The following is a 26,428-nucleotide window of genomic DNA, read 5'->3' on the forward strand; positions in this document are numbered from 1 at the left end:
CACTTAAGTGGCAATATACTACACTTTATATATATATATATATACACATAGGCACAGGCCTGGCTGTGTGGTAAGAATTTTGCCTCCAAACCACATGGTCCTGGGTTCAGTCGCATTGCATGGCACCTTGGGCAAGCATTTTCTAATATAGCTTAAGGCCAACCAAAGCCTTGTGAGTGGATTTGGTAGATGGAAACTGAAAGAAGCCTGTTGTGTATATATATGTATGTGTCTTTGTGTCCATGTTTGTACCCCACCATCGCTTGACAACCAGTGCTGGTGTGTTTATATCCGCATAACTTAGAAGTTTGGCAAAAGCACCTACCACTAAATGGGCCATGTTGATTACGCAGGTCCACTTAAGGGTTCATAGTACCTTGTTTTGGTGGACAGTGTTTCAAAGTGGCCAAAAGTGCATAAATGTAAAAAGCTGACATCTGACTCTTTATAAACTAAAGAGTTGTGAGCGATTGGCAGTTCGAATTGGTAAGCAGTTTACTGTGAGCCGTTGATTGAGAGTGTTGAGTCTTGTGTAATAGTGATCGTATTGCATTGTGTAAATACTTTCTTCCCTGCCCCTGCTTTGTTAGATTATATATTCAATACCAGGATATAAAACAATCATAACTATGATAAACAGGTTATCACCTAACCTTAACATTAATAATGATATCACAAGTCTGCATGATTTTCTATGTTTAAATGTCGACATAACTTTTTCAACCATTTTTTTACGCTGATTTCAGATCTGTTATTGGTTTTTCTCCATCATATCTAGTTTTTCTGTAATAATGGGGTTTTTTTTTTTTGTATTATGGTATCAGATGACAGTGATTATCTGCTCTATTTTGCTCAACAAAATAGATTGCTATAAACCAATGCTGACCTAATATCAGTAAAGGTAAAATAGTAGCCACTATAAAGTTTATTAAACAGTTGTTACCAACTCTGACAGGCAGTATGGCCTTGAAAAGCTGTGTACATGATTGCTAATTGATGTTTTAGTGTTGTTTTAGTAATTCCAGAGGTCAGACGTTAGTGATATTTATGTATAAACTCCATTTAAAATGAGTGCATATAGATGTAAGTACATGAACAATCCAGACACATTCTGCTACATTTGTGGCAGATATGTTGTCATTAAGCAGAGACAAAATATAACTGATCTTGTAAAAAATTTATACTTTTTTTGGTGTTAAACTCGATGATGAAGACAAATCTTGGGCTCCACACAAAGCATGTAGCACTTGTGTGGAGGAGCTGAGACTCTGGAAATCCAGTAAGAAGAAAGAAATGCCCTTTGGAATACCAATGATGTGGTGAGAGCCAAGGAACCACATTCACGATTCTTATTTCTGCATTACTAAAGTTGATGGGTAGAGTGCAAAAAGTAAACATAAGATAGTGTATCACAGAATTCTCTTGGTTATATGGCCTATAACACATGGAGAATGTTACATCAGATAGTGATGAAGAAGACAAATGTGAAGAAGATGACGACGACTCCTGATGAAATCAAAAATCCACAGTTATTTACACAGAAAGTGCTAAATGATTTGGTGAGAGATTTGAACCTACTGAGGGATGCAGTGGAACTTCTTAGTTCTAGGCTAAAAATGAAAAAGTTTTTGTTACCGTGAACCTTCTTCTCATGGTATCGTCAAAGGAAACATAAGTTGTTACCATTCTTTGCTGAGGATGAATCTATGGTGTTTTGCTGTAATATTCCAAACCTGCTAAGCTATTTTGAGATTGAGAGCAATCCCTCAGAATGGAGGATATTCATTGATTCCTCCAAAAGGAGTTTGAAGGCTGCCTTGCTACATAATGGAAATAAGTATTCATCCAGAGACATAGGAAAATGTAAAAAAAAAACTTTTGTTGAATATTAGGTATGCAAAATATTACTGGCAAGTATGTGGAAAATTATAGGCATGCTTTTAGGCCAGCAGGCAGGCTACACAAAAATGCAATGTTTCTTATGTGAATGGGATAGCAGAGCTAATGAAAAGCACTGGATGGTTAAAAACTGGCTACATAGGAGAAGTTTGTCACCTGAATCCTAAATTATTTTGCATGAGCCCTTGATTGAACCAACAAAAGTACTGCCACCACCTTTGCACATCAAACTGGGTTTGATGAAACAGTTCAATAAATCTTTGCCTGCAGATGAACCATGTTTGCAGTATCTCTCAAAAAATACCCAAATATAACCTTAGAGAAAATTACAGCAGGAATATTTGTTAGTCCTGACACTCATAAACTAATGAAAGACACATTATGAGAAATCCATGAATGAATCTCAAAAGCAGGAATCAGTGAGTTACAAGTGTGTTGTTGGGAACTTTGTAGGAAACAATAAGTGTTCAGATTACAAAGTCATAGTTGATACCATGTTGCAAAACTTCAAAAACCTTGGGTGCAATACGAGTGTTAAAATGCACTTTTTTCACTCAGACTATGACTATTTCTTGGAGAACCATGGCAATCTAAGTGAAGAGCACAGTGAGAGATTTCACCAGGACATTAAAGAAATGGGGCAGAGGTATCAGGGTAGGTGGAATGTAAACACGACTGGGTTACTGCTGGACTGCAAGCAACTACCAAAAGCTAGAAGGATATCAAAGAAAAGAATGTTTGAGAAAGAGTAAAATTACTTGAACGCCATGATAAGTGCATTAAAAATACATATTTTAATCAATACATTATTTATGTCTTTTTTTATTATTGTTCTAGTGATTTGTTCTTAATTTCATCAAACTTTTATCTAAAAGTCTGCCACAAAAGGGAGTGAATGACAAGAAAATTCATCCTATCTTTGGCAGCTATTTGTATAAAATCTGTACGTGATAGGCAAAGACAAAAGCATACTTTAAATCAGCATTAAAAAAGGGTTCAGAATCACCTATAAGTAGACAATCCTCATTTACTTCGTTTAAAAATGCAGACTTGTGGAATCCTATCTTAACACCTAATTTGCAGAGAACTACTGGAAATTCTTTTAATTATGAGTACCAAATACAAGTTAGTAAATGCCTGTGTAATTATTTAAACAAAATTGTATGTCCTTTAGAAAATCAGTGTTTAAGGAAAAATATAGTATATCAGTGTAAAGTAATAACTGGAGGTCGTAAATATTATTATGTTGGTTCATCTGCTACAATTTGGAAATTTAGGTTTCATAATCATTCTCATTCATTTAAGTATAGAAGAAAAAGTAATTTCTGCAAATCTTAGTAAATGCATCTGGGATTTAAAAGATAAGAACATTAAGTATGATTTAAAGTGGTCCATTATTAGTTATACACTACATGTAATTTTTACCTTGAAGAAATGTATTATATAATTACTTCTAAATTAATTTTATTGAATTTTAATGAAAGATGTTGCCATAAATTTAGAAAGACATTCAAATATTTCAGTCATTAATTTTAATAATTTTTCATATATTGTATAATAAGATTAATTCTCATAAAAGGTTTAATTTAATTGTTGTGGGCTGTTCCACTATTGATAAATAGTGGACAGTCACAGCAAGCAGTTTCAGTCAGCAAGGTATACTGTTCAGGCCAGTCACGCAGATGATGAGGAGTAAAACTACATGCAGTGGCAGATGAGACTAACACTGAACTGAATTACACACAGTGAAAAATATATAAATTCTATTTAAAGAAGATTCTGAAGAAAAAAATGCCTGTAAAACTGGAACTCTAACACAGAACTGGACTACAACACAGTTAAAAATAATATACACACAGTGAAAAATATATAAATTCTGTTGAAAAAAGATTCTGAAGAAAAAAATGTCTGATAAAACTGGAACTCTAACAGGTCGCTATGTGTTAGTCGCTTTACTGGTAAACAATGTAGACCGGTACTACCTGCAGCATTCTGAAGAGAAAAATAATTCTGTGTGGAAGAAATAATAATAATAAGTCCATGTGAAGGATTTAAGTCTGGTTGCTATGTGTTAGTAACGCTACTGGTAAACAGTGTAGAATGGTACTACCTACGAAATTCTGAAGAAAAAAAATAGTGCTGTGTGAAAGAAGAAAAAAAAATCTCAAAGAGAGGTTTTGTAGTGGATACCCCCAAGTGAGAAGTGGCCTGTTCCACTACTGTTAAATAGTGGACAGACACAGCTAGCAGTGTCAGTCAGCAAGGTACTCTGTTTGGACCAGTCATGCAGACGACGAAGTGATGTTGTCATAATGTGGGCCATATTGGTAATGAATAAATAGATAACTAACTGTTATGTAAAATATCTAAGTTTCTATTAACCATAATATAGAATTCTTATCTTTATTTTTTATTCTTTAGTTATCGAGTGATGTCACCAATAGTTATATACAAAATAGCCTTTTATAGATTATATTTCAATATCCACTGACATCACCAATGGTTGGATACAAAAACAACTTTTCTTAGATATGTTTATTTCTTATTTTTATAAAACATTTTTGTTATCCACTGACATCACCATTTGTTGAATGAAAGAATGTCTTAGGTTGAATTCAATTTAGGCGTTCTTTTTGTTAGCATTTATCAACTGGTAAATATTTCAGATGTTTAATTTGAATTTCACTAATCTTGGATAGCCTTGATAACATTGTGTCAACATATTTTTGAGGATATTAATTTTCATAATATTTGTGTGTGTGTGTCTGTGTGTTCATGCAATAGAAACAATTGTTGGCTTTATAAGATAAGATCTATAATAAGGGTATAATTTTCTCTATACATATTTTCTGTCGTTAAATATTCTGAATTTCTTGAAATTCTGCAAAAGGATATTTGGATTTAGCTGTGACATGTATTCTACTTACATTTACTGCTGATGGTTGAACATTTATAAACAAATTCTTTTAATACTGAGTGCTTTATTGATATCTGCCAGGGTTTTTTAATCCCATTATTTCTTTTATATATATATATATATATATATATATATTATTTAAATTATGGGTGTTCAGCCATATTTATATATATATATATATATATATCTTATGAGAAATTTAACATATTCTAGAATGATTGTAACTATGAGTAGCTTAATATAACATTCATAATATAATAATAATAATATATTGTTTTCAGTGTAAACTATGTCTACACTCAAACTTTCAAAAATAATAACATTTACTCTTGGAATATCAAAGTAGTGATGTTTTTTTTTTTTTTTTCCATTTTACCATGTGCACTAGTCATGTAAATTCATATAATCTATGAAGGGAATCCAGCTTTTCCTAATATCAACCACCTTACAGAGTTTACTGGGTGCTTTTCATGTGGCATGACAAAGACCCTGCCACTGAACTGGAGAGTTTTATTGGGGAAGTTGACTTTGTGCAGGTGATAATAAGATGAAACCTGGATAGGAACTGGTGTCTTTCTGTAGAGGATGTACATTTCTACTCCAGTTAGAAAGAGAGAGAGAAAGAAAACATGCCAGTAATATTCTCAAGGTGCAAGAAGTGAATGTAAATGGAGTGGCACAAAAGATTGAACTAGGTGAGTGAGCAGAAAGTTGGCAAGAGTGCAAAAGGAGAGTAAGAATGAAGGCAAGAGAATGGGAGTTCAGTGATTGGTGAACAAGGGTTTGTAGGGAAGTGGCAGCACGGTACAGTTTGCAAGCAAGGGCAGGAAAGAGAGAAGATAAAGTAGCATTGGGCTGCAGGAGCAGGCTGAGGAGAAACAAGTATAGTGCAGGACGAGTTATAGTTTGGTTCATTAAGGAATGGGTGAATGAATGAATGTAACATGGGTATAGAATACCCAATGCACAGGACTTTCAGAACTCAGTTTCTTTGAGTTGCATAGGTCTTCTCAAGAGTTTCAAATTTTGGCACAAGACCAGTAATTTCGGAGATGGGGCTAAGTTGATTACTCCAGTACTCAACTGGTACTTATTTTATCGACCTCAAATGGATGAAAGGTAAAGTCAGCCTCAGTGGAATTTGAACTCAGAGGATAAAGATGGAGCAAATGATCCAAGAACTTCATATTGCCAGGCATCTTAGTCCATTGTCACCTCTATTGGGCTCAACAGCTTCAGATTGGCTGTTACTGCTTCATCTCAGGTCATTCTGGGTCTCCTGCTTCTGCATCCCATGTCTCCTGTTGCTGGCTACAAATATAATTGTTACCATTACTTGTATAATTGTTACCATTACCTTACCACCAACTACAACTAGGACTTGTACTACAAATGCCATAAATGTCTACTGTCATGACAGTATCACCAACAACAACAATACGAATGTAGACGTCTTTGTCACCTTGCTGTCAACCTACAGCAAGCCATCCACCACCACCTATATCATGACCTCTTTGGCTAATAACACCATTTTTGTGGGAACAACTGTGGTTATTACACTCACTGGACAAAATGGGGTCATTGCCCATTCAGCAATATAAAGGCAGGGTCTACATAAATGCACATCTCTAAACTGTATTCTTCTGATGATGATTATGATGATGGGCTTCTGTGCCTGAAATGTAAAGGTTTTTCAACTTCCCTCTTTGAATTGTTAGAAGCTCTCCCCTTTTCCTTTTGGTTTGTTCATCTTTGTTATAAACCACCCTTTGACCAGCATTATGTTGTCATCAGACATAGCAACTGCCAGTTAATGAAGCACATGTTGAATAAATCTAAAAAATTATCTTCAGACTTTTTCTATTTGCTTATATATATATATATATATATATATATAGTGTGTTTGCATATACTTGTGTGTGTATTAACATGAGCATATGTAGATATGTGTGTGTGTGTGTGTGTGTGTGTATATATATATATGTATATGTATAAAATTTATTTTTAGAAAGCCCTTTGATGAACCAGCAGTCTTGGCTTTTGAAAGCTATGGCTCTAGAATTGCGCCTGACATCCATGAATAGACATCGCTCCCACACTCAGCGCTTAATGAAATTACTGCTTGAAGATGTTGATGTTGATCACATTTCAGGTAAGTTCTTTGAATCATTTAATCATTATCTTGTAAAATGTACAATAGTACTAGGTAATTTATAACATATGCACTAGTGCAGACATTGTAAAACAATTCATTATACACTAAAATTAATTATTTCTCAATGATGTTGGTTACAATACGATTGTCATCTTATGAAATGAATGCATTCATCTCATGCCTCCTGACTCTCTTTATTCTATAATATAAATTGAAGTTGGCCGACCGTTGTATTCTTTCTTGTCTTGAGGTTCACGACCAAACGGCTGGGTGGATTCGCGTGAAAAATGGCACACATGTGGAGACGGGTGCATAGATTGGAACACGCTTTCTATTTTTTCCTAGCCCCCATACTTACAGAGAACATCGATTAAAACAACCTGCGTGCGTGCATGTATGTGAGTGTGTGTCACTGAAGCCATTCATACATATATACATATAATAAATAAATAAACTGAATGATAAATTTCAGTTATCTTTCTCTCTTTCTTTCTCTCTCTTTCTTTCTTTCTCTCTCTCTCTCTCATATACACATACACCATCAACATTACTCTCTCTGTCGAGCACACCCTATCAAACATACACACACTCACACAGATTAAATTGGATACGTCTGCTATTAATTCTTACATACAATTTCCCCGTTAATTCTTACAGCTTCATTTTCTGTTAAAGCAATTCTTAATGTCAACTTCTTAACATAATACGCAGAATTCTCGCATTAATACAGTAGGGTGTTTTGAGGGAGATTTGGCTGCTATTTCTACCAGATCTACCTACTATGTAGACGTCTGAACTTATTTTTCATTCACAGATTTGCATTTCAAACATTTAACATTATCTTTTCCATAAATCAACTATCGTAAAAATTTTCTACCATGACCTCACATGCAATTACCCTTTCTTCTGCCATTAGCACCTTACAGTTTCTCATTCAAACTACATAATACGTAGAATTGTAGCATTAATACAATAGGGGTGTTTTGAGGGAGATTTGCCTGCTATTTCTACCAGGTCTACCTACCATGTAGAGGTCTGAACTTCTTTTCCATTTACAGATTTGCATTTCAAACATTTAACATAATCTTTTCCATACATCAACTATCGTAAAAATTTTCTACCATGAACTCACATTTTCTATGTATGTGTGAGTACCTTAAAATGCGTGATTACACAGGTTCAATAAAATACTTCTCAGAAACAGACTACCCAGAAATTTTTTCTTCAAAACTCCTGAAGCTGTTTCCTGCGAAGATATTTTGGAAACACTTCCGCCCTCCCCAACTACTTTTTCTCCCACATTTCATTATTTCTAAAATTTCTTTTGCCAAAAATCCCCGTTTTCGGATTCGAATGACTTATTCCATAATTCTTCACTTTCTTTAAATTGGATACATCTGCTATTAAGTTGAGGAACTTTGGCAATACAGTTACAATTCATTTCTGCTTTACTTCTTACATACAATTTCCCCGTAAATTCTTCCCATTTGGCTGCTATTTCTACAAGGTCTACTTACCATGGACAGGTCTGAAGTTAATTTTCATTCACAGATTTGCATTTTAAACATTTACCCTCTTTCTCTCTCTCACACACACACACACACACATACACGCATGTCCATTTCATATATCTTTCAATTTCTGCTCTATGCAAACAAAATTTTCACGGATAAAACTGCTTACAAAAATTGCGATTAATGTATAATTTCTTTCTATGTTCATAATTAAATAGATCTTTTAATGATTAGACAGACGTCCAATAGAATAGCTCTCACAAACAGACTACGTACAAATTCTTTCTTCACAACTCCTGAAGCCATTTTCTGACAGGAGGGGGTGAAATTTTCATACAGCTGGAGGCTCCAATCGAAACAGGATACGAAATGATCAGGTTGAGAAACACTGTTATAGATTATGCCTAACCGAAAACAATCACAGTCACATCATCCAAACAGACCGGGTGAAACCGGGTTTAGCTGCTAGTATAATATATATATATATGTGTGTGTGTGTGTGTGTATATACACACAGGCACACACAACATGCTTCTTTCAGTTTCAGTCTGTGAAATCCACTCACAAGGCTTTGGTCAGCCCAGGTCTATAGTAGAAGACACTTGCCCATAGTGCCATGCAGTGGGACTGAACTTGGAACCATATGTAGTTGGGAAGCAAACTTCTTACTACAGTCATTCCCACACTCATATATTGTTGAATATTTCTTCTCTATGAGTATTAACTTTGGAGCTGATGGTTTCTGTACATGTGTGCATTATTATTGACTTTGACAACTGAATGCATTTTACTTTCCATATGTAAAAAGCAAGTGTCTCTCAAATCATACCACTCTTTTTTTACAAAAAAATAAAATGAAAAAGCTCACTAGATAATAAAGTCATTGATAATACAATGCCTGAAAAAAACCATAAGACATGTTGGTCAAACCTGGAATACTTTAGATCATAAATCTTCTCAATAAAGGCTGATTTGGAGGTAGCAACAACTTCAAAATAGTTACAACTTATCATCTCTCAAAATAACAACCCTTCCTCTGATTTCACATTAATGAATGTCTCAACAATCCTTGCTAACCAATTTGAAAAGTGAATTAGATTTTATTTCTCATCACACTTTCTCTTGTACATTGGGACTTTTTTTAGCTATCACCTCAAACAATTCACGCAGCTGATACACCTCTTCACCCCTCATGACTACACATTTGTAGCATAACCAAAACAATACCCCAAAAGCCAAATTCTCTACAAAGTTTGTGAATAAAACTTTTATAAAAACAGTGTTATCAACAAAGACTGACTTTAGCTGTGTCTGTCACTAAAAATGGTTGGTAAAATTATCTGTGAATGGACTTCGTTTTAAATGAGTCTGACAACTCATTGCTTTCACCAACACTTTATTTACGTAGATTGAAACAATGACAAACAGGATCTTCAGTATATTTGAACTGTGAAGGAAAAGATGATGGATAATGAAACAAATGGCTAATTGAGTGTAATGTAATAAATGATTATATATGTGTTTAGTTATAATCCTCTATGGCCTCCCAAAGTCTTTGGAGGGAAGCAAAGAAGACTGATAATATGTAGTAAATGGTTTAAGAAAATAGGATAATTAATGTGAAAGACAGTTAATTAATGTTGATGGTGTTACAATCAAGAGGCAATGTGTCAGCTGTGCGTCAGGCTTTGCCAGTTGGGCGGAGCTATGAATGGGGTGATTGACAGAAGGGGGATCAGTTGCATCAAACAAGGGCCACTCTTGGAGGCCAGGAGTATTATGTGGTCATAAGGCTTGAAGGGCTCTTATGGTACAACCATTGGTGGCACAGCCTGAGGTAGGTAAGGCAGTAAATGCGGGGAAGTTGGCATGGTTCTTGGGGTAGGTGGTGGAGATGGGTTCCTAGTTGTGGTGGTCTTCGTGTTGGGAAGTAGGCATGTTAGGTAGGCCTGAGGCATCGGTATTGTAGCTGAGCTACATGAGGAGCTGTTAAAGTGGGTTCAGAAGGTAGTCTCATTGTTGGTGTTGGCACCAGGAACGCAGGTGGTCCAAGGTCCATGAGTAGTGGTGCACAGAAAACAACCGGCAGATACTTCCGGAGGAATTTTCTGTTGCGCAGCATGACTCGGCCTGAACCATACTGATCGAACTGGTGTACCTCTATGATGACACCAGTTTTGCCCCATTTGGGTCCAACTTGATTTTGGATTTGGACAGTCAATGACAGTCAGTGATAGAAGTGGGCGTGTGTGTTCTGACAACTGTTCAGTGGCATGTGGCAGTTATGCAGGACTTCTTCGGGAGAAGTCCTAGTCTCACGCAATGTGGAGTGTGGCTGGTATTTGCCAGAATGGATGGGAATAAAGTCTTGTATTGGATGGCCAAAGATGCACATGGCTGCGGACAAGTGTGTATCCCAGTCTGGTGCATTTCTGTATTGTAGCATTGCATGCTGGAAACTGTCAGTATTGAGGGAGCCATTGGCATCAGTGTTGTCTGTAATGAGGTGCTTTATTGTCTTGACACCAACTTTGGCGTGACAGTTGCAATGAGGGAAATGCAACGGAGGGGATCCTGTGGTGAACTCCCCAGTTATGGGGGAAGGTGACCATTTGGTGAGAGATAAACTCTGGTCCTCCATCCAATATCAGTTCATCACTGACATCATATGTCACAAAGATGAGGTGTTGGGTGGCGATAAGTCCTGCTGTGCCATCGATGCTTTCTCCATGATGTGCCAGTTACTGTATCTGTCCACAGCCACGAGGTAGTGGTGACCCCAGTACTGGAAGTAATTAGCAACCAGGCTTTGGGTAGGTAAGGTTTGTTGGAGGCGTGAGAGGAGTGCTTGGCTGTGAGGGTGCCATTTGGTTGCAGACTGAGCAGTGTTCCCGCATCTCAATGATGGCTGGGGTCACACTGGCTAGAAGAAGGATGTCTCTTCTCTGGAACACATTAGTGTCACACTTTGATGCACTGAGTGTAATGCCTGGAGGACCTGCATGTGAAGGGAGGTAGGTACGACAACCCTGTCATGATACAGGATAATTCCATCGAAGCTAGTGAGTTCATCACGAAACTAGTAGTACTGCCGCAGCTCTGGCAGGACTTTGGAATGGTCTTCTAGGAAGTTGTCCTCAATTGCATCCATGAGTTTGGTCATGCTTGGGTTGCTAGTAGTAGTAGTGTGGACTATGTCCCATGTTACAGATTGGACAGTCTCAGTAACCGGTGAAATGTAGTCGTTGTGAGAGCATGTTGCAGTGTTGTCATCTCCTGTAGAGCAGATGGTTGCTAGGAAAGACTGTGGCTGAGCAGCTCAGTTGGATGGGTCATGGCAGCAACATCGTCTGGGAGGTCTGGTAGTGTGGGCTATCCGACATGGTAGCGTGACACAGTGTCCGCTGTTGCATGCCGAGCACCTGGTACATGAACAATGCTGAAGTTATGCCATAGGGTTTTTTCTTTCAGGTTGCACAATCAAGGGTTAAGGATGTTGTCCAGGCAGCAATCACCAAATACTTTCAAGAGAAGTTTGTGATCAACTGTGACAATGAGATTGGTGCAGCCAAGGGTGAAGTGGTGTGCTTTGTCCAACGCATCAATAACTGCCAGTGCTTTCCCCTCCACTGGTGCATAATGAGATTCTGCCACTCAAATAGTGATTTTCCAGCCAGATTTGCAGCAAAAGGGGCAGAAGGGCATACGCAATGTTTTTGGAACCGCCAGAAGCGAATGCCATCTTTGCTCCAGTCAGTGGCAAGATAAATCGGCTTGGTTTTGTCAAAGATCTGCACACCTCTTTGGCTTTCATTGATGATGATTGATTTGGATTCCTCAAAGAGCCAATTCAGCTGGTCTGTCCATACAAACCGGGAGACTGGCTTGAGGAGTTCCTGGAATGGTAACATTCATTAGGCAGAAGCGAAGGCAGAGGAGACTTGGTTGATCAAACTGAACCAGCTGTGGATGTTGATGTTTTTAAGGGTGGGAAAGTCACAGATTACCTTGAGATATTGGGTCACACTGTGACACAAATTCACACAAATTCAATGGTAGTTTGGGCAAAGTCGAACTTAGTGGGATTCGGAATGATGCTGTTGGAACTCAGATGTCGAGCCATTGGACTGCCTGAAAGAATGCTTCCTCAATGGTGTTTGAGCATATCAAGATGTTGTCGATACAATTTGTTTTCTGGGGAATGCTTGAGACAGTCAGCTGTAGCTGTCCTCTGAAACATTGTATCCCTGTAGTGAAATGCAATAGCAGAAGCAGCCCCAGGAAGTGATGAAGGTGGTTAGATGGCGTTCCCTTTCATTGAGGGCAATACTGTAGTAGCCATTCCAAGCATCAAAGGAAGTTTTTCGGGTGTTGGGTGGTACGAAGCAGACCTGGTGGAATGGGGATTGGGTGTGATGTGTCTCATGAACTGTGTGTCGGTTGAGGGGCTGAAGATCAACAGTCTGTCAAGGTTTTCCAGACTTCTTGCGGTATACCACCACTCTGTGGCACCAGGTGACAGGTGTACCAATGGTGACAAGGTCAGTAACTCCAAGCTGAACGTTGTGGTCGAAACCTGCTTTCACTTCCTCTTGCCAACGAACTTGGACTGGTATGGGTATATGGTGGGCGATTGGTTTAGTATTGGGGTCCACCATTAAGCAGATCGGTGGCCCAGACATCTTGGAGAGTTACTGATATTCGCAGACATTGAATGTGTTGGAGCTGTAGTATTCTAGCAGCGACTTCTCCAGGTGATCATGGTTCTCTTCAGTGGCTGGGAATGATAGTGAAGTGGGAGGAGGAGGGTGTTTGTTGTAGAGGGCAGCCACATACATTCTAAGTCATTGTTGCAGGAGATGTTTCCAGTGGGGCGCCAACATTCCTACAGCTTTCTCCAATCATGGGGAAGTGGGGGGGGGGGGATCATCCCAAGGGTGACACAGTTTTGCTTGGAGAGGAAAAGTTTATCATTTGAAGGGGTGATGTAGACAATTTGATGGGTTGTGCACTTTGCAGAGGATGAGGTGGTCACTGATATGCATAGGGTCAGGGCACTGATTATATTTATGGGGTTGCTGTTAGTGGCAGTCATTTTCATGTTGACTGGTATAAAATGGCACTGGTCCAGCCTCAGTTTGGATAGGAGGCTTGTCCCAGCCAGGCATGACTGGCATCCAGTGTCTGCCATAGCTTTGTGATGGATAACTGCAGTCTGTCATGAAAAAGAAGTGGGGGAAGCCCAATGCCTTCATGTCAGCTGGGTTGGTTTCAATGAAGGTATGGGGATCAGAAGAGCATTTCACCCAGGCATCACAGAGTTCATTATACACATGGTTGTCAAGACTTATTGCTTGTGTAGAGGATTCATCAGGGAGGTTGACCACAAGGCATAGGCTGTTGAATATTGTAGATGTGTAGTCTTCCGTGCAGTTGCATTGGTTTGAGCCTGTCACTGGGGACGGTGTTGTCGGCAGCAGACACTCTCATAGTAGTGCAGGATGCCACACATAGCGCACTTGTGGTTGTATGAAGGGTATTTCCTCGTATTCCTGTAAATGACATCTGTGGCTGTGCTTTCCGCAGTGGCTGCAGGGGGTAGGAGCAGGTGTATCACAGGGTTCACTGGATTTGACCGGGTGATGCCACTCCTGGCATCTCTATGAGCTAGAGGTAATGGTGGTTCAGGTGATGCTGTGGCCCATGAGCCTGCTGGCTGAGCATTTTCCACTTTCTTTTGCTTTGGCATACCTCAGGGCTTCTTCCAGGGACACCCAGGATGTCAAGGCATATCTTCTCATCCTCTAACTTGTATATGGAAGCATTGCAGACTATGACGCCTCTGCAATCATTTGTGGCATGGTAGGCATCCAAGAGACATTCCACCTTGAAGTTGCTGACACCTGTCTGCCCTCAAAGATGCACAGCAAAGGCCCTGATGGGTTCATCCTGCTCCTGGCACATCTGTTGTAGCTGCATGTGAGCGACCATGACATTTTCTTGGCAGACAGCCTGAAATTTAATGTGACTGAGGATTGTTTGCTTATCATTCAAGGCCACTGTGTCGAATTTCCATGTGAGATCTTTTCTGAAGGTCTCATCACAACATTCAAGAAGCTGGAAGATGACATCATTACCCATAAGATGAGTGGCTTGTTTGTAGTCTGACCATCTCTGCTCAAAGTAAACCCACTCCTCACTAGTTCCAGTTGCAGTGATGACGGGGGAGGCAGACCTTCTCAGGTGAGACTTTCATGCACAACTGTCTGTTGGGCAATGTCACTATGAAGATCGATGAGGTGGGTCAGTACCTTCACCAGAGTGTTCACAGGCCAACTCTTGGCACAATTGGGTGTGGGACAGGGTATGTTGGCCATGTTGACTAGCTTTTTGTCATAAAGATGTCTGAGCACCCTCTGCTTTCACCAACACTTTATTTACATAGAGTGAAGCAATGACAAAAATAGTCTTCAGTATACCTGAAATGTGAAGGAAAAGATGATAGAGAATGAAACGAATAATGTATGGTGAATCGAATGATAATAAATGATAATATATGTGTGTTTAGTTATAATCCTCAACACTTGTCTCTTTTTTAAAAGTTTTTTGTCAGACATCTCTGTTCCAAAATTAACTCAAACGAAAAAATGGCATGAATTTAGATAATTTGGGTTATTGGTGTATTGAATAAAAACACTTCCTTAAGAAGTTTATGTATCACAGAAACATATCTATAGTTCACACTTGCTAGCAAAGATTTCCCATTAAGAATGAAAATCTCATTTCCTCTCCTTATTAAAATGTAGTAAATTGCTCTATTCAATCCATCACTCTCATCAAAACATTATCTACTGTGTATTGACAACTTTCTTGCTATCGTTTTTAACTATACCCTTAAAGAAATGGTACAACTCTTTGCTCCACAATAATTTGTCCATATATGTGTTATTTACATTCTTAAATGAATCTTGATTTCCATCTACTGATATTTTAAAAACATTTACATACTAACACTAATTTTTCTTTTCATGAATACATACAAATAAAACCTTCAAACTTGCTACAAATCCTGACCCTTACTATTTTAGATAATTTTTCATGTTATGTCGCAATTCATGCATGACCTGAGGATTAAAATGGGAATTCTATTTGAGAGGCAATCTTTTTCCCTTCTTTGTGTTCATGGTGCACACATTTTGCATGCCAAGTTCTTTTTAAAAGTGTTACATTTTTGCTGTATTTTCTGTGTATATGTTTTCTCTGTATACCCCTATAGCTATTATTATTCAGATTCAATGATCATTTACAAATAATTTACAATTTTGTATTTCAAATAGCTTTTGGCTATTTTTATCCTTATTGTTTTTCTTTGAGAAGTAAGAAAAACCTTCTGTTTTCCTTGCTCTTTAAGTGGCTTTTTGTCAAGCAATATTCTTAATACAGTTTTATCTATGATTCTTAGTGACACAGGCTTATGGAGCAGAAGAAAATGATTATAGCACTTATGGAGGAAAAGAAGCTTCCATATCACAGTATCCAACAATTCCTTCAAGCTGTTTCATGACTGGTTTGTATCTGTTTTTCTTTGCTGACCTTTTTTCATGATGGTGATAATGTTGACAACAACAATTGACATCAAACATCCATCTTCCATGCTGGTGTAGGTCAGAAGCTTTCTGGCAAGTCTTGGGCTGTGCCAAGCTCCAGCGCCAGGTTTGGCATGTTTTCTATGATAGGACACCGTTTCTAATGCCAATTACCTTATAGTTTGTACAGGGTGCTTTTTTTCATGCGCTAGCACTAATGAGGTTGCCAAGTAATTTGCAAGACAGAAAAAGCCCTAAAGAAGGTACGAAGCCCTCAGAGAGTGGAGTATTAGGGAGGGTGAGTTGTAGTAACTGGGGAAAAGATGAAGATGGTAGTGAGCAAACTTAAAATACAAGAAGAGGATACAGTCAGTGAATCAGGTGAGAAATGGAGGTAGAGGTGAATGTATTGGGTGATGAGCAAGGGCGGAGGCCATTTGATGGGAAATATCAATATGGAGAGAGCTAAGTTGAGAGAGAAATCTGTAGCTTTAGAAGGAAAATAGGTCTGAAGGTAAATGAGTGGGAGCAATGGAGAGGGAGGTGTGGAATTATATATGGGTGTCTGATGTGAGTGAGGCATGATGATAGATATGGGAAGATATTGAAAATGAGAGAAGTTATGAGGAGTATGGCAGAGGAGAGTGATATGTGAAGGCAAGGAAGAAGGTGACTGGTGAGAGTAGTGTGGGAAGGGAAGGGAGGATAATGAGAATAAGATAGAAGGTTAGTGGTAGTGCAGAGGATGATGAAGAATAATATAAGCTGAGTCTGCTCTCAAGTGATTTTAGCTGCTGAATATTGCCAAGTGATTTTAGCTGCTGAGGACTGATGGAGAGCTTGGTGTCAGGGGAATGAGGTGGGGTGGTAGGATGTTTGATGGGTTGCAAGTTTTCACAGAATGTATTTAGGATGTCATTTTTGCTGTGATATATGAGTTTTCTTGAGCAGATTTCCAATTATCTTGATCCTTTGTTATTTCCACTGTGAGGCTCAGCATCATGTTGCCGCAACCCATGCCTTCCTGGGTCTCCCTTTTCCACAAGTTTCATCCACTTAAAACAACCAGCATTTTTTTACACAGCTGTACTCATCCAATGCATTACATGACCAAACATTTGCATCACAGAACTCCAGTACCCTTGTACGCTATCCAATTCAAGCTCATGCAATATGTGTTGAATGAATTGAAAACATATGAACAAATTACTCAAATACATGTTAGGATAAGACAAACTGAATAGGAAAGAATGTAATTTTCATCTCTTCTTAATTTTGCAGCAGGTATGGTTTTGTTATTCTCATTATACCCACAGTTTCTTGTTCACTTCCATTATAATTTTTGTATGATAGTGCGGCTACTACTTCAGTCTAAATTCATTGTTCTTCTTACTGTTAAGCTTAATTAAATGATATAAATGTTTTCACATTTTGAATATTCCAGTTCAAAAATGCCATGTTTATTAACAGTTCTAAGTAATTCATTGAAATATCCACATTTTTTAAATCCCTCAGTCCATATTGCAAAAGTAATAAAAATGACAAAAATATAGAAATATTAATATTGTTTCAATAATTTTAGTTCTCAGAGCTTTTTCTCTTTTCTTTTCAGGTACGCAGACAAGACGCAAAATTTTACGCATATTAGACTCTTTAGATTTCACCCAAGCCTGCCCTCAACGTTGTCCACTTCAATTTTTTGAAGAAAATTTGATTGAAGATGTCATAAAATCATGTTGCAAAAGGCCTAAAAATGGACCAGCAATATGTGATGTTAAAGCCTTGCGCCGAGTTCTTATTGGAGAAATTAGCAACTTACAGGGCACAACTCTGGCAGGACAAAGGAGTTTAATTTTAAGGGTCAGTGTTTGTTGAGTGCTAAATTTTTTAAATCAGCTATAACATTTGTGGTATGTAGTCTTAGTGAGTATAAATATGTCAGTGATGTTATGAATAAGATGTTAAAATACATCTTTGCAAATACACATACACACAGACATATATATGCATATATATATGTATGAATGTTAGTGTGTATTTATGCAGGGAATTTTATGAAATTTTCTATTTTATTTAATGTTCTCAGATTTGCTTGCCAGTTATGTTTGTCAATGTGTACGTGCACCATTATGTGTCTAAATATATTCATTACACGTTTATTTCTCAGGAAGTTGAAATAATCTTGGAACAGGTGGTCTCCAGCAATGCAGTATATCAAAGTCTGTACTCCAAGTATGTAGCTTTTGAGGCTTGGCGTCAGGTGACTGAAGTTTTGGTAACTGCTTGTACTCCTGATTTATTGGACAAAGAAAGTCAACATACTCTTTTGTTTGAATTGTTGCAAGACCTTCTCATTAAGGTAAAGATACTATTGATATGATGTTCATTGTTACCTTACTTGATGCTCTCTATTATTGCACTCATTGGTTAGCATTTGGAAGGATATCCAGCCTTAGAAACCATGGAACTCAAGCAGTTCTTCAGCTGGCCAGCTCCTATCAAACTGTCCAACCCATGCCAGCATGGAAAACAGACATTAGATGATGACAATTGTCATTATTAACTTTTAAGTCCTATTATTTCTTTCTCTTTCCAACTTTTTTTAAATTTTAGAAAAAATTGGTAGAAAGTGTTGTGTATCCATTTGTACTCAAAGAAGATTTTTAGTACATTTGCAAATAATATTCCCTGATGCTTAAATTTTATCAATTTCTACTTAAGATATACAGATTAAATATTCTTTTGTAACCAACCTGTTGGAAACAGCTTGGAAATTTTCCTGCTTTATGTTACCTACCCACCCATAAGTGCCCAAGATATGAGGTAGTATCAAAAAATTCCTGGACTACTTCATGAGGTAGTGTACCAAATGATATCGCTGTGTTTACTTCACAAATTGTGAAATTTGTGTTTTTGCGATCACATGTATGCTGCAGTCTGCAGTTTTATCATGGACAGGATCGAAGCGCTAACGTGAAATTTTGCATTTAACTTGTGAAGTTTGCTACAGAGACATTAGGTATTCTTTGGCAAGCTTATGGTGACAAGGCAATGATTTGTACACAATGTTTTGAGTGTCATAGGTGCTTCAAGTGCAGAAAAACATCTCTGGAAGACCTGGCATGAGCATCACCCCTGGAAATGTGGTATTATGCATTGAGAATTCATCCCCCAGTGCTAGACCGTCAATTGAGAGTTTTTCTAGGATGTTTTGAAGTGCTGCAGAAATGCCACACACATTTGCTCAGGTTTGAATGTTAGTGTGTATTTATGCAGGGAATTTTATGATAATTTCTGTCATTTTAGTCCTCCAAAGACAGTATTTTGGTTTTGTTGCACCTCTGCCACTTGGAACTTGGCAACAAAATCACAAGTCGCACTTTGGTGGACCTGATAATAGAAATTGTGAAATAATGATGTAGAAAAGTATTTGGCCAAAAGTAAACCATTGTACTTAGCCTTTGTCAACCTGGAGAAAGCTTTCAACAAGGTTCCCTGCGCTCTTATCTGGTGGTCTCTTAGGAAGCTAGGAGTACAGGAATGGCATCTTAAAGCCATACATGCCATGTACAATGATGCTGTCAGTAAGGTGAGAATCAGCCTTGAATGCACCGATGACTTTTGTATACAAGTTGGAGTTCACCAGGGATTAGTTGTTAGTCTTCTCTTATTCATCATAATTCTCCAGGCCATAACAGAGGAATTCAAAACTGGATGCCCATGGGAATTATTATATGCTGATGATTTTGTTCTTATTGTAGAATCTGAATCAGAATTGAAGTTCCAGGTTTTGCTTCAAAACCTGGAATCAAAGTGCCGTAAGGTTAACTTAGCAAAGACTAAAGTTGTTGTTAGCAAGAAAGCAGATAAGACTCTCCTTCTGTCAGGTAAATGGCCCTGCTCAAAATGTAGGAAAGGAGTGGGACATAATTTCATTTACTGCACCAAGTGTAAGCTATGGACACAAGAGATGTAGTGGAATTGCAGGTAGGTTAACAAATAAGGTTGCTTTCGTGTGTAGCAAAAGCAATAAGTACTGAGGACATGAGGGACTTAGACGCTATCAAATGTCCAAGAGGCTCTCTTGAGATACTGGATAGTTTCTGTTATTTAGTGACCAAATTAGTTATGGGGGTGGATGCTCTGAAAGTATTGTCTCTAGAATAAGAATAGGATGGAGGAAATTCAGAGAGCTACTACCTCTGTTGGCATCAAAAGAACTCTCTCTCAGAGTGAAAGGTAGATTGTGTGATGCTTGTGTGAGAATGGCTATACTACATGAGCTCTGAATACAGAAGACATGCATAGACTGGAGAGGAATGAAGGTAATATACTCCATTAGATTTGCAACATCAGTGTGCATGACCAACAGAGCATAACTGTGTTGAAAGGGATTAAATGTGGTATGTAGGAGAGGAGAATGCGTTGGTTTGGACATGTGATACATATGAGTAAAAACAGCTGTGTACAGAAGTGCTTATCACTGAAAGTGGATGGTACCTGTGGAAGAGGGGACCCAAGAAGACATGGGATGAAGTGGTGAGGACCAATCTTAGGATGTTAGGGCTCAAGGAGGAAATGACAATGGATTGAGATGTTTGACGATATGAAGTTCTAGAGAAGACCTGCCCACGTCAGCGAGACTGAGTGCTAGCAGCATTATGTGCCACCCACATGTAACAACAAACTTTTCACACACCCTATCCCAAGAAACCAAACTACATCTCTTCTAAACTGCATCATTCTCTTTCTCACATTTGCTCTTCATAAACTATGATTGTCTTCCAATCCCCATCCCTGCCCTCACTGCCCTGCTCACCCCATTTTTATACCCAGGTTTTCACCAGTCATTGAAGAAGTGCCGCTCCCAAACAGTGGAAGGAACTGTGGTAGAAGGAGACCCAGGAAGACATGGGATGAGGTGCTGAAGCATCACCTTCGAACGTTGGGCCTCACAGAGGCAATGATGAAAGACTGAAACCCCTGGAGATATGCTGACTGAGAAGACCCAGAAAATAAAGTGAGATCACAGCTGTAGCCTACACTAGTTTCGCATAGCCAGCTCACTCAAAAAAGTACCTTTGGATCGTAGGACAACATGCCATGCTTGATGAAACCTATTGAGTCAAGTACATCAACGTCAAAATCAAATCGAACCATAATCAATGGAAATTGTAGTTGTGGCTGATGCCTGTGCCACCTAACTGGCTCCCTATGCTGGTGGAATGTAAAAAGCACCATCCGTACCTGGCCGATGCCAGCAACACCTTGAGTGACTCTCATGCCAGTGGCACGTAAAAGCACCATACAAATGTGGTCAATGCCAGCTCCCTCTGGCCCCTGTGCCGGTGGCATATAAAAAGCACCCACTACACTCTCAGAGTGGTTGGTATTAGGAAGGGCATCAAGCTGTAGAAACATTGCCAGATCAGTTTGGAACCTGGTTCAGCCTCCTGGCTTCCCAGGCCACAGTCAAACTGTTCAACCCATGCCAGCATGGAAAACGGATGTTAAACAATGATGATGATGATGGTTGCAATCCCCACTCCTTGCTTGCACCTTCTTGGCAATACCTGACTGCATATATTATGACCTTTATACCAATCTCTTCTTTATCCTACCATCTTATATCTGTTCTTACCCTTGTTACTTGTCAGTATACTCTGACACTTCACAATCTCTCTCCTGTTTTCTCTTGCACTTTTGCTGTTTCCTACTCTCTCTCTCTCTATCTCTCTTTCCCCTGCTCTTTCTTCTCACTAAGTAACCAAGTATCTACATCAGCACACCTGTTTCTGTCCTCTTTTTGTACTTCTCTCCCTCCCTCTCTCCCCCTCTTTCACTCCTCTCTTTCCTTCTCTTTCTCACTGGGTAACCATGTACCTCCTCTATAGCAAGACACTTGTTTCTGCCTCTCTATTCTCTGTCATACTCTAACCTTCACCATCTGACACCAAATCACCTCCTCTAATGTTTGCTCTGTAATAGGAAGACACCTTTTTATGCCTCTGTGTCTCTTGGTTACACTCTAACCTTTCGTCCTCTGACACAAGTTCCTTCATCAAACGCTCCTGCTCCTCTCATAATTCCTTGTCTTGCAAGTTACTTAGTGACCCTACTAGCGCTAGTACCATGTAAAAAGCATCCAGTCCACACTGTAAAGTGGTTGGCATTTGGAAAGGCATCCATCTATAAAAATCATGCCAAAACTAACCTCGCCTGTGCTAGTACCACACAAAAGACCCTGAGTCCATTCTGCAGAGTGGTTGCTGTTAGGAAGGGCATCCAGCTGTAAAAAAACCCTGCCAAAACAGACACAGAATAGTGACTAGTGATGAGAAATGGGTTCTCTATAAAAGTGTCAAGTGCCGAAGACAGTGGGTAGGGAAAGGAGAAACACTGGCACCCCAGGCTAAAGAAGGTCTTCACTCACTTAAGGTGTTGTTATCTGTTTGGTGGGATATGAAAGGTTTAGTCCACTTTGAACTTTTAAACCCAAAGCAAACAATAACAAAGGAGATCTCCTGTGAGCAGCTTCAACAGGCGCTAGAAGGAAAATGACCACCTTTGGTTTCAAGACAAAAGGTGTTCTTCCATCAGCCAAATACAGTGAGGATGACATTCCAAAGGCCAGAGCAATTTGAATGGGAAATGATGCCCCACTCACCATATTTGCTGGACATTAACCCCATCTGATTATCATTTATTCCGCAGTCTTCAAAAAATATAAATTCTGTAGATGAGGTCAGAACAGTAGTAGAGGAGTACTTTTCGTCATGGACAAGTAAATTTTTGAAGAGTCTACTAGATAGATGGAAGAGCATTGTAGAAAATGAAGGAGTGTATATTTTAGATTAAAAAAGAACTTTGTTTATCTTAATTTTGAAAAGAAAAGAACTATTTTGACCCAATACATAGTGTTGTCTCTGATTATATAGACCATTTATGCATATTGGTTATATCTAGAGTCCATAATTGCTTGTATATGCAGTCCATAGATGTGTAGAGTAGATGGGCTTTTTTTTTTAATGAACTAATCAAACAACCAATATCCTGTAGAAAGCATCAATGCCAGGGTTAGGATATCCAGTGTAGTTACACATAAGTTTGTTGTGTTTCATCTCTTTAACCCTTTAGCATTCAGATTAATCTGTCAAATGTTCACATTTTGAGAGATGTCCACAATATTTGCTTGTAATTTTGTTAATTTTTTACATACAGTTTTCAACTTTTTGTTGGTGTGTGCTTATATACCAGTTTATAGTTATGTAACTTTAGCTGATCTTTCTGATTAAATTTGATTTTTATGGGCAGGTAAATTTAATTAACAGGTGTAGAAGCAATGACATTATGGATAAACATTAAAATTGAAATTCTTAATGCATCTTACCTGCTTGATTTGTTACTAAAATTATCCCAAATGTCAACCACCTGTAATTTTGCTACTTTTCAAGATGAGGTACATTAATTTGAATTAATTAAAATACAGGTATAATCAGTACAAGATTTTATTTCATTCAAACATTTTCCTTGAAAATAAACTTCTAAACTATTTTACTAGTCAGTATACCATTGGCTATGTACTCTTATACAATTTAATGAATACATGTACATAACACAATGCATCTAATAAAAAAAGCTCATTAATAGGTGAAACAAAGGTGAATACAGGTGTGTAACATACTGAAAATTAATATGTATTTCTCACTTTCACATATTATTTGTAATAAAATGAAAGGAATATATGATAGTATTACAATCAAACAACAAAATATAGTTATGCCGTCTTTCTATTGCGAAACTGTCCAAAGCACCCTCTACACAAGGTCACTTCGCAAAACGAACACATATATGAGGTCCCAACCTGATATCCTTTCACGGATTTTCTTTTTTGCAGCAAACAGTCTGCAAACTTTTTTCTTCCATTTATTTTTTCCAGTTTATGGAAATCAATATTTTCTGTTTACATCCACCTCCATTGATTTTGCTTTTCTCCCAGTTCTATATGAGAAAAGCCCTTATGTAACTGAGATACAATGTCAACTCGAATTTTCAAATTATCATAATCCTTTGGTAGCGGAGGTACCCTGTGCCTTATTACATAAACATGAATTAACTATAGTTAGACATAATGCTGGAGATATATGGATCACCATACCTTATATCAGGACTGCAGTAGTGTCACAGTCAAGTAAGCTGCTTGATACCAAACATGATGTTTATAGCAAAGAAAGCTCGCATTTCCACAATATCAGTTCACTGCCATAGTAGATCAGGTCTTCTATGAATAGAAATTATGCGTTGAACATATTTATTTGTTTCCTCCACAACAGTTTGAAAAAAACTTTTCAGTAAATATAAAAATAAATAGCCCAGTGGTTGAGCATCAGGAGGTTGATTGTGTTGTGGACTTGACTTTTCTGTGAAATTAGGAATTGTGGTTGGTGTAGTAATCTTCAACCATTTTGCTATAATGTTTTCAATATCATTTTCATCACTTTCTTTATCAAAATCTTCCTTATCTGATGAAGATTCATAAATATCAATATCAGATTCATCTAAAGACAAATCACTGTTGTTTTTGTTTATATTTTGTACATCATCAAGAGTAAAGTCATAACTGCTACCAAGAAGTTTCAAAAATTTCAAGGTATTTTTACTTGAATAAAGGCAGGAAAGGCTTTATCTTGCATTATCTCAAAGCTACAAGAATTCAATAACATGATTTGTTTATTTTTTTAGCGATTTCATAGACGAATCAGATATGGCTGGATAATAAAAGGGAATTGGTTTTGGCTGGTCTGAACACTAAAGAGTTAAACAGTATACAAGGTCCAAAGGGTATCTCAGTGTGGTTGGTAACTTGTATAAATATGTGTGCCTATTCTTATACACTTATATAGATGTGGAAATATCCCTGTACAGAAATTTGTTTAAGTGTGTGTGTGTCTGTATTAACCCACGAAGATGCATCTATAGGCCTATTTAAACATGCCTTTATTTACATATAGATGTATACACTGGACTATGTATATCCCTTTTAGAGACTGGTAGCTGGCAATCTAACAAGTACTAATTGATGCATACAAAAGTAGCATGGTGGGACAGTACAGGAATTAAAAAATATAAAACCTTAGAAAAGCATTTGTTTCTCTTGCACACCACATCTGATGCCTTTCTATCAAAATGCTTATATTCTATCATACATGCACACTGACACTGAACATCTAGTGAAGCAAGCTAGCTTCATTTCTTTCAAGTCTATGCATGTCCTCAACAGTCACAGCCCATGTTTCTTATTTTTGCAGCTATGCTCTCAGAGCATCCACCTCCACTACCAACTTGGTCACCTAGATAATGGAAGCTATCAACTACTTCTAGCTTACCCCACTGGCATTTGATGGGGTCTATTTTCTATACGTTTTTAGTGTTTACTGTACCTGTGCATCTTCCACACAACTATTTACCAAGTTAACCTTCCTCTGATATTGCTGCACCTCTTATGTATCCATAGCTTGCACTGGGTATATCTTATGGAATTTCTATTTATGCCTTTCCTACAGATCAAGCAGGGCCATCTACCTGAAGGCATTAGTGATTTGTCTGCTTTCCTACTTACTAAGTCTTTGGTTTTTGCTAGATTAACTCTAAAACCTTTCGATTCTAGACTTTGCTTCCACACCTGAAACTTCTCTAGTTCTAGTAGTGATTCAGCTATAAGAACAAGGTCATCAGCATAGAGGATCTCTCAGAGGCAACTTGTCTTAAATTCCTGTTATAGCCTGGAGGATTATGATGAACAGGAGGGAGCTGAGGACTGATCCTTGGTAAACTCCTATTTGAAACTGGCACCCATGCTGGTGGCACATAATAAGCCCCTTTCAAGCATTGGGCTTCACAGGCAATGTGGCTGATGCCAGTGTCTCGTAACTAACACCCATGTTGATGGTACATGAGAAGCACCTTTCAAGTGTTGGGCCTTACAGAGGCAATGACAAATGACCAAGACCTTTGGCAATATTCTGTGCTTGAGAAGACCCTTCAAGCTAAGCGAAACTGTAGTTGTGGAAGATACTGGTGTCATGCAAATGGCACCCGTGTCAGTGGCACATAATACCACCCATTACACTCAGAGTAGTTGGCGTTAGGAAGGGCATCCAGCTGCAGAAACTATGCGAAGTCAGACGGGAATCTGTACAGCCCCTCAGAGTGTCAGCCCTGCTCAAACCATCCAATTGATGCCAGCATGGACAGCGGATGTTAGCCTGACATATGGCAAGGTAGACTTTAAAAACATGATTATATATATATATATATATATTATATTATATATATATATATTATATTATATATATAT

At 38.2% G+C, this 26,428-nt stretch overlaps 1 protein-coding gene across 1 annotated transcript in view; it reads left to right on the forward strand.

Annotated features, from left to right (window-relative positions):
- LOC106881660 (nuclear pore complex protein Nup205) overlaps window positions 1–26,428 on the forward strand; it is a 331,146-nt gene that overhangs the window by 216,062 nt on the left and 88,656 nt on the right. Inside the window, exons 24-27 of the mRNA XM_052973459.1 lie at window positions 6,825–6,968; window positions 15,948–16,052; window positions 17,684–17,931; window positions 18,239–18,430. Of these exons, the coding sequence (XP_052829419.1) occupies window positions 6,825–6,968; window positions 15,948–16,052; window positions 17,684–17,931; window positions 18,239–18,430 (689 nt within the window). The remainder of the gene's footprint in view (window positions 1–6,824; window positions 6,969–15,947; window positions 16,053–17,683; window positions 17,932–18,238; window positions 18,431–26,428) is intronic.

Source organism: Octopus bimaculoides, chromosome 15, assembly GCF_001194135.2.
Source record: "Octopus bimaculoides isolate UCB-OBI-ISO-001 chromosome 15, ASM119413v2, whole genome shotgun sequence".
Taxonomy (NCBI): Eukaryota; Metazoa; Mollusca; class Cephalopoda; order Octopoda; family Octopodidae; genus Octopus; species Octopus bimaculoides.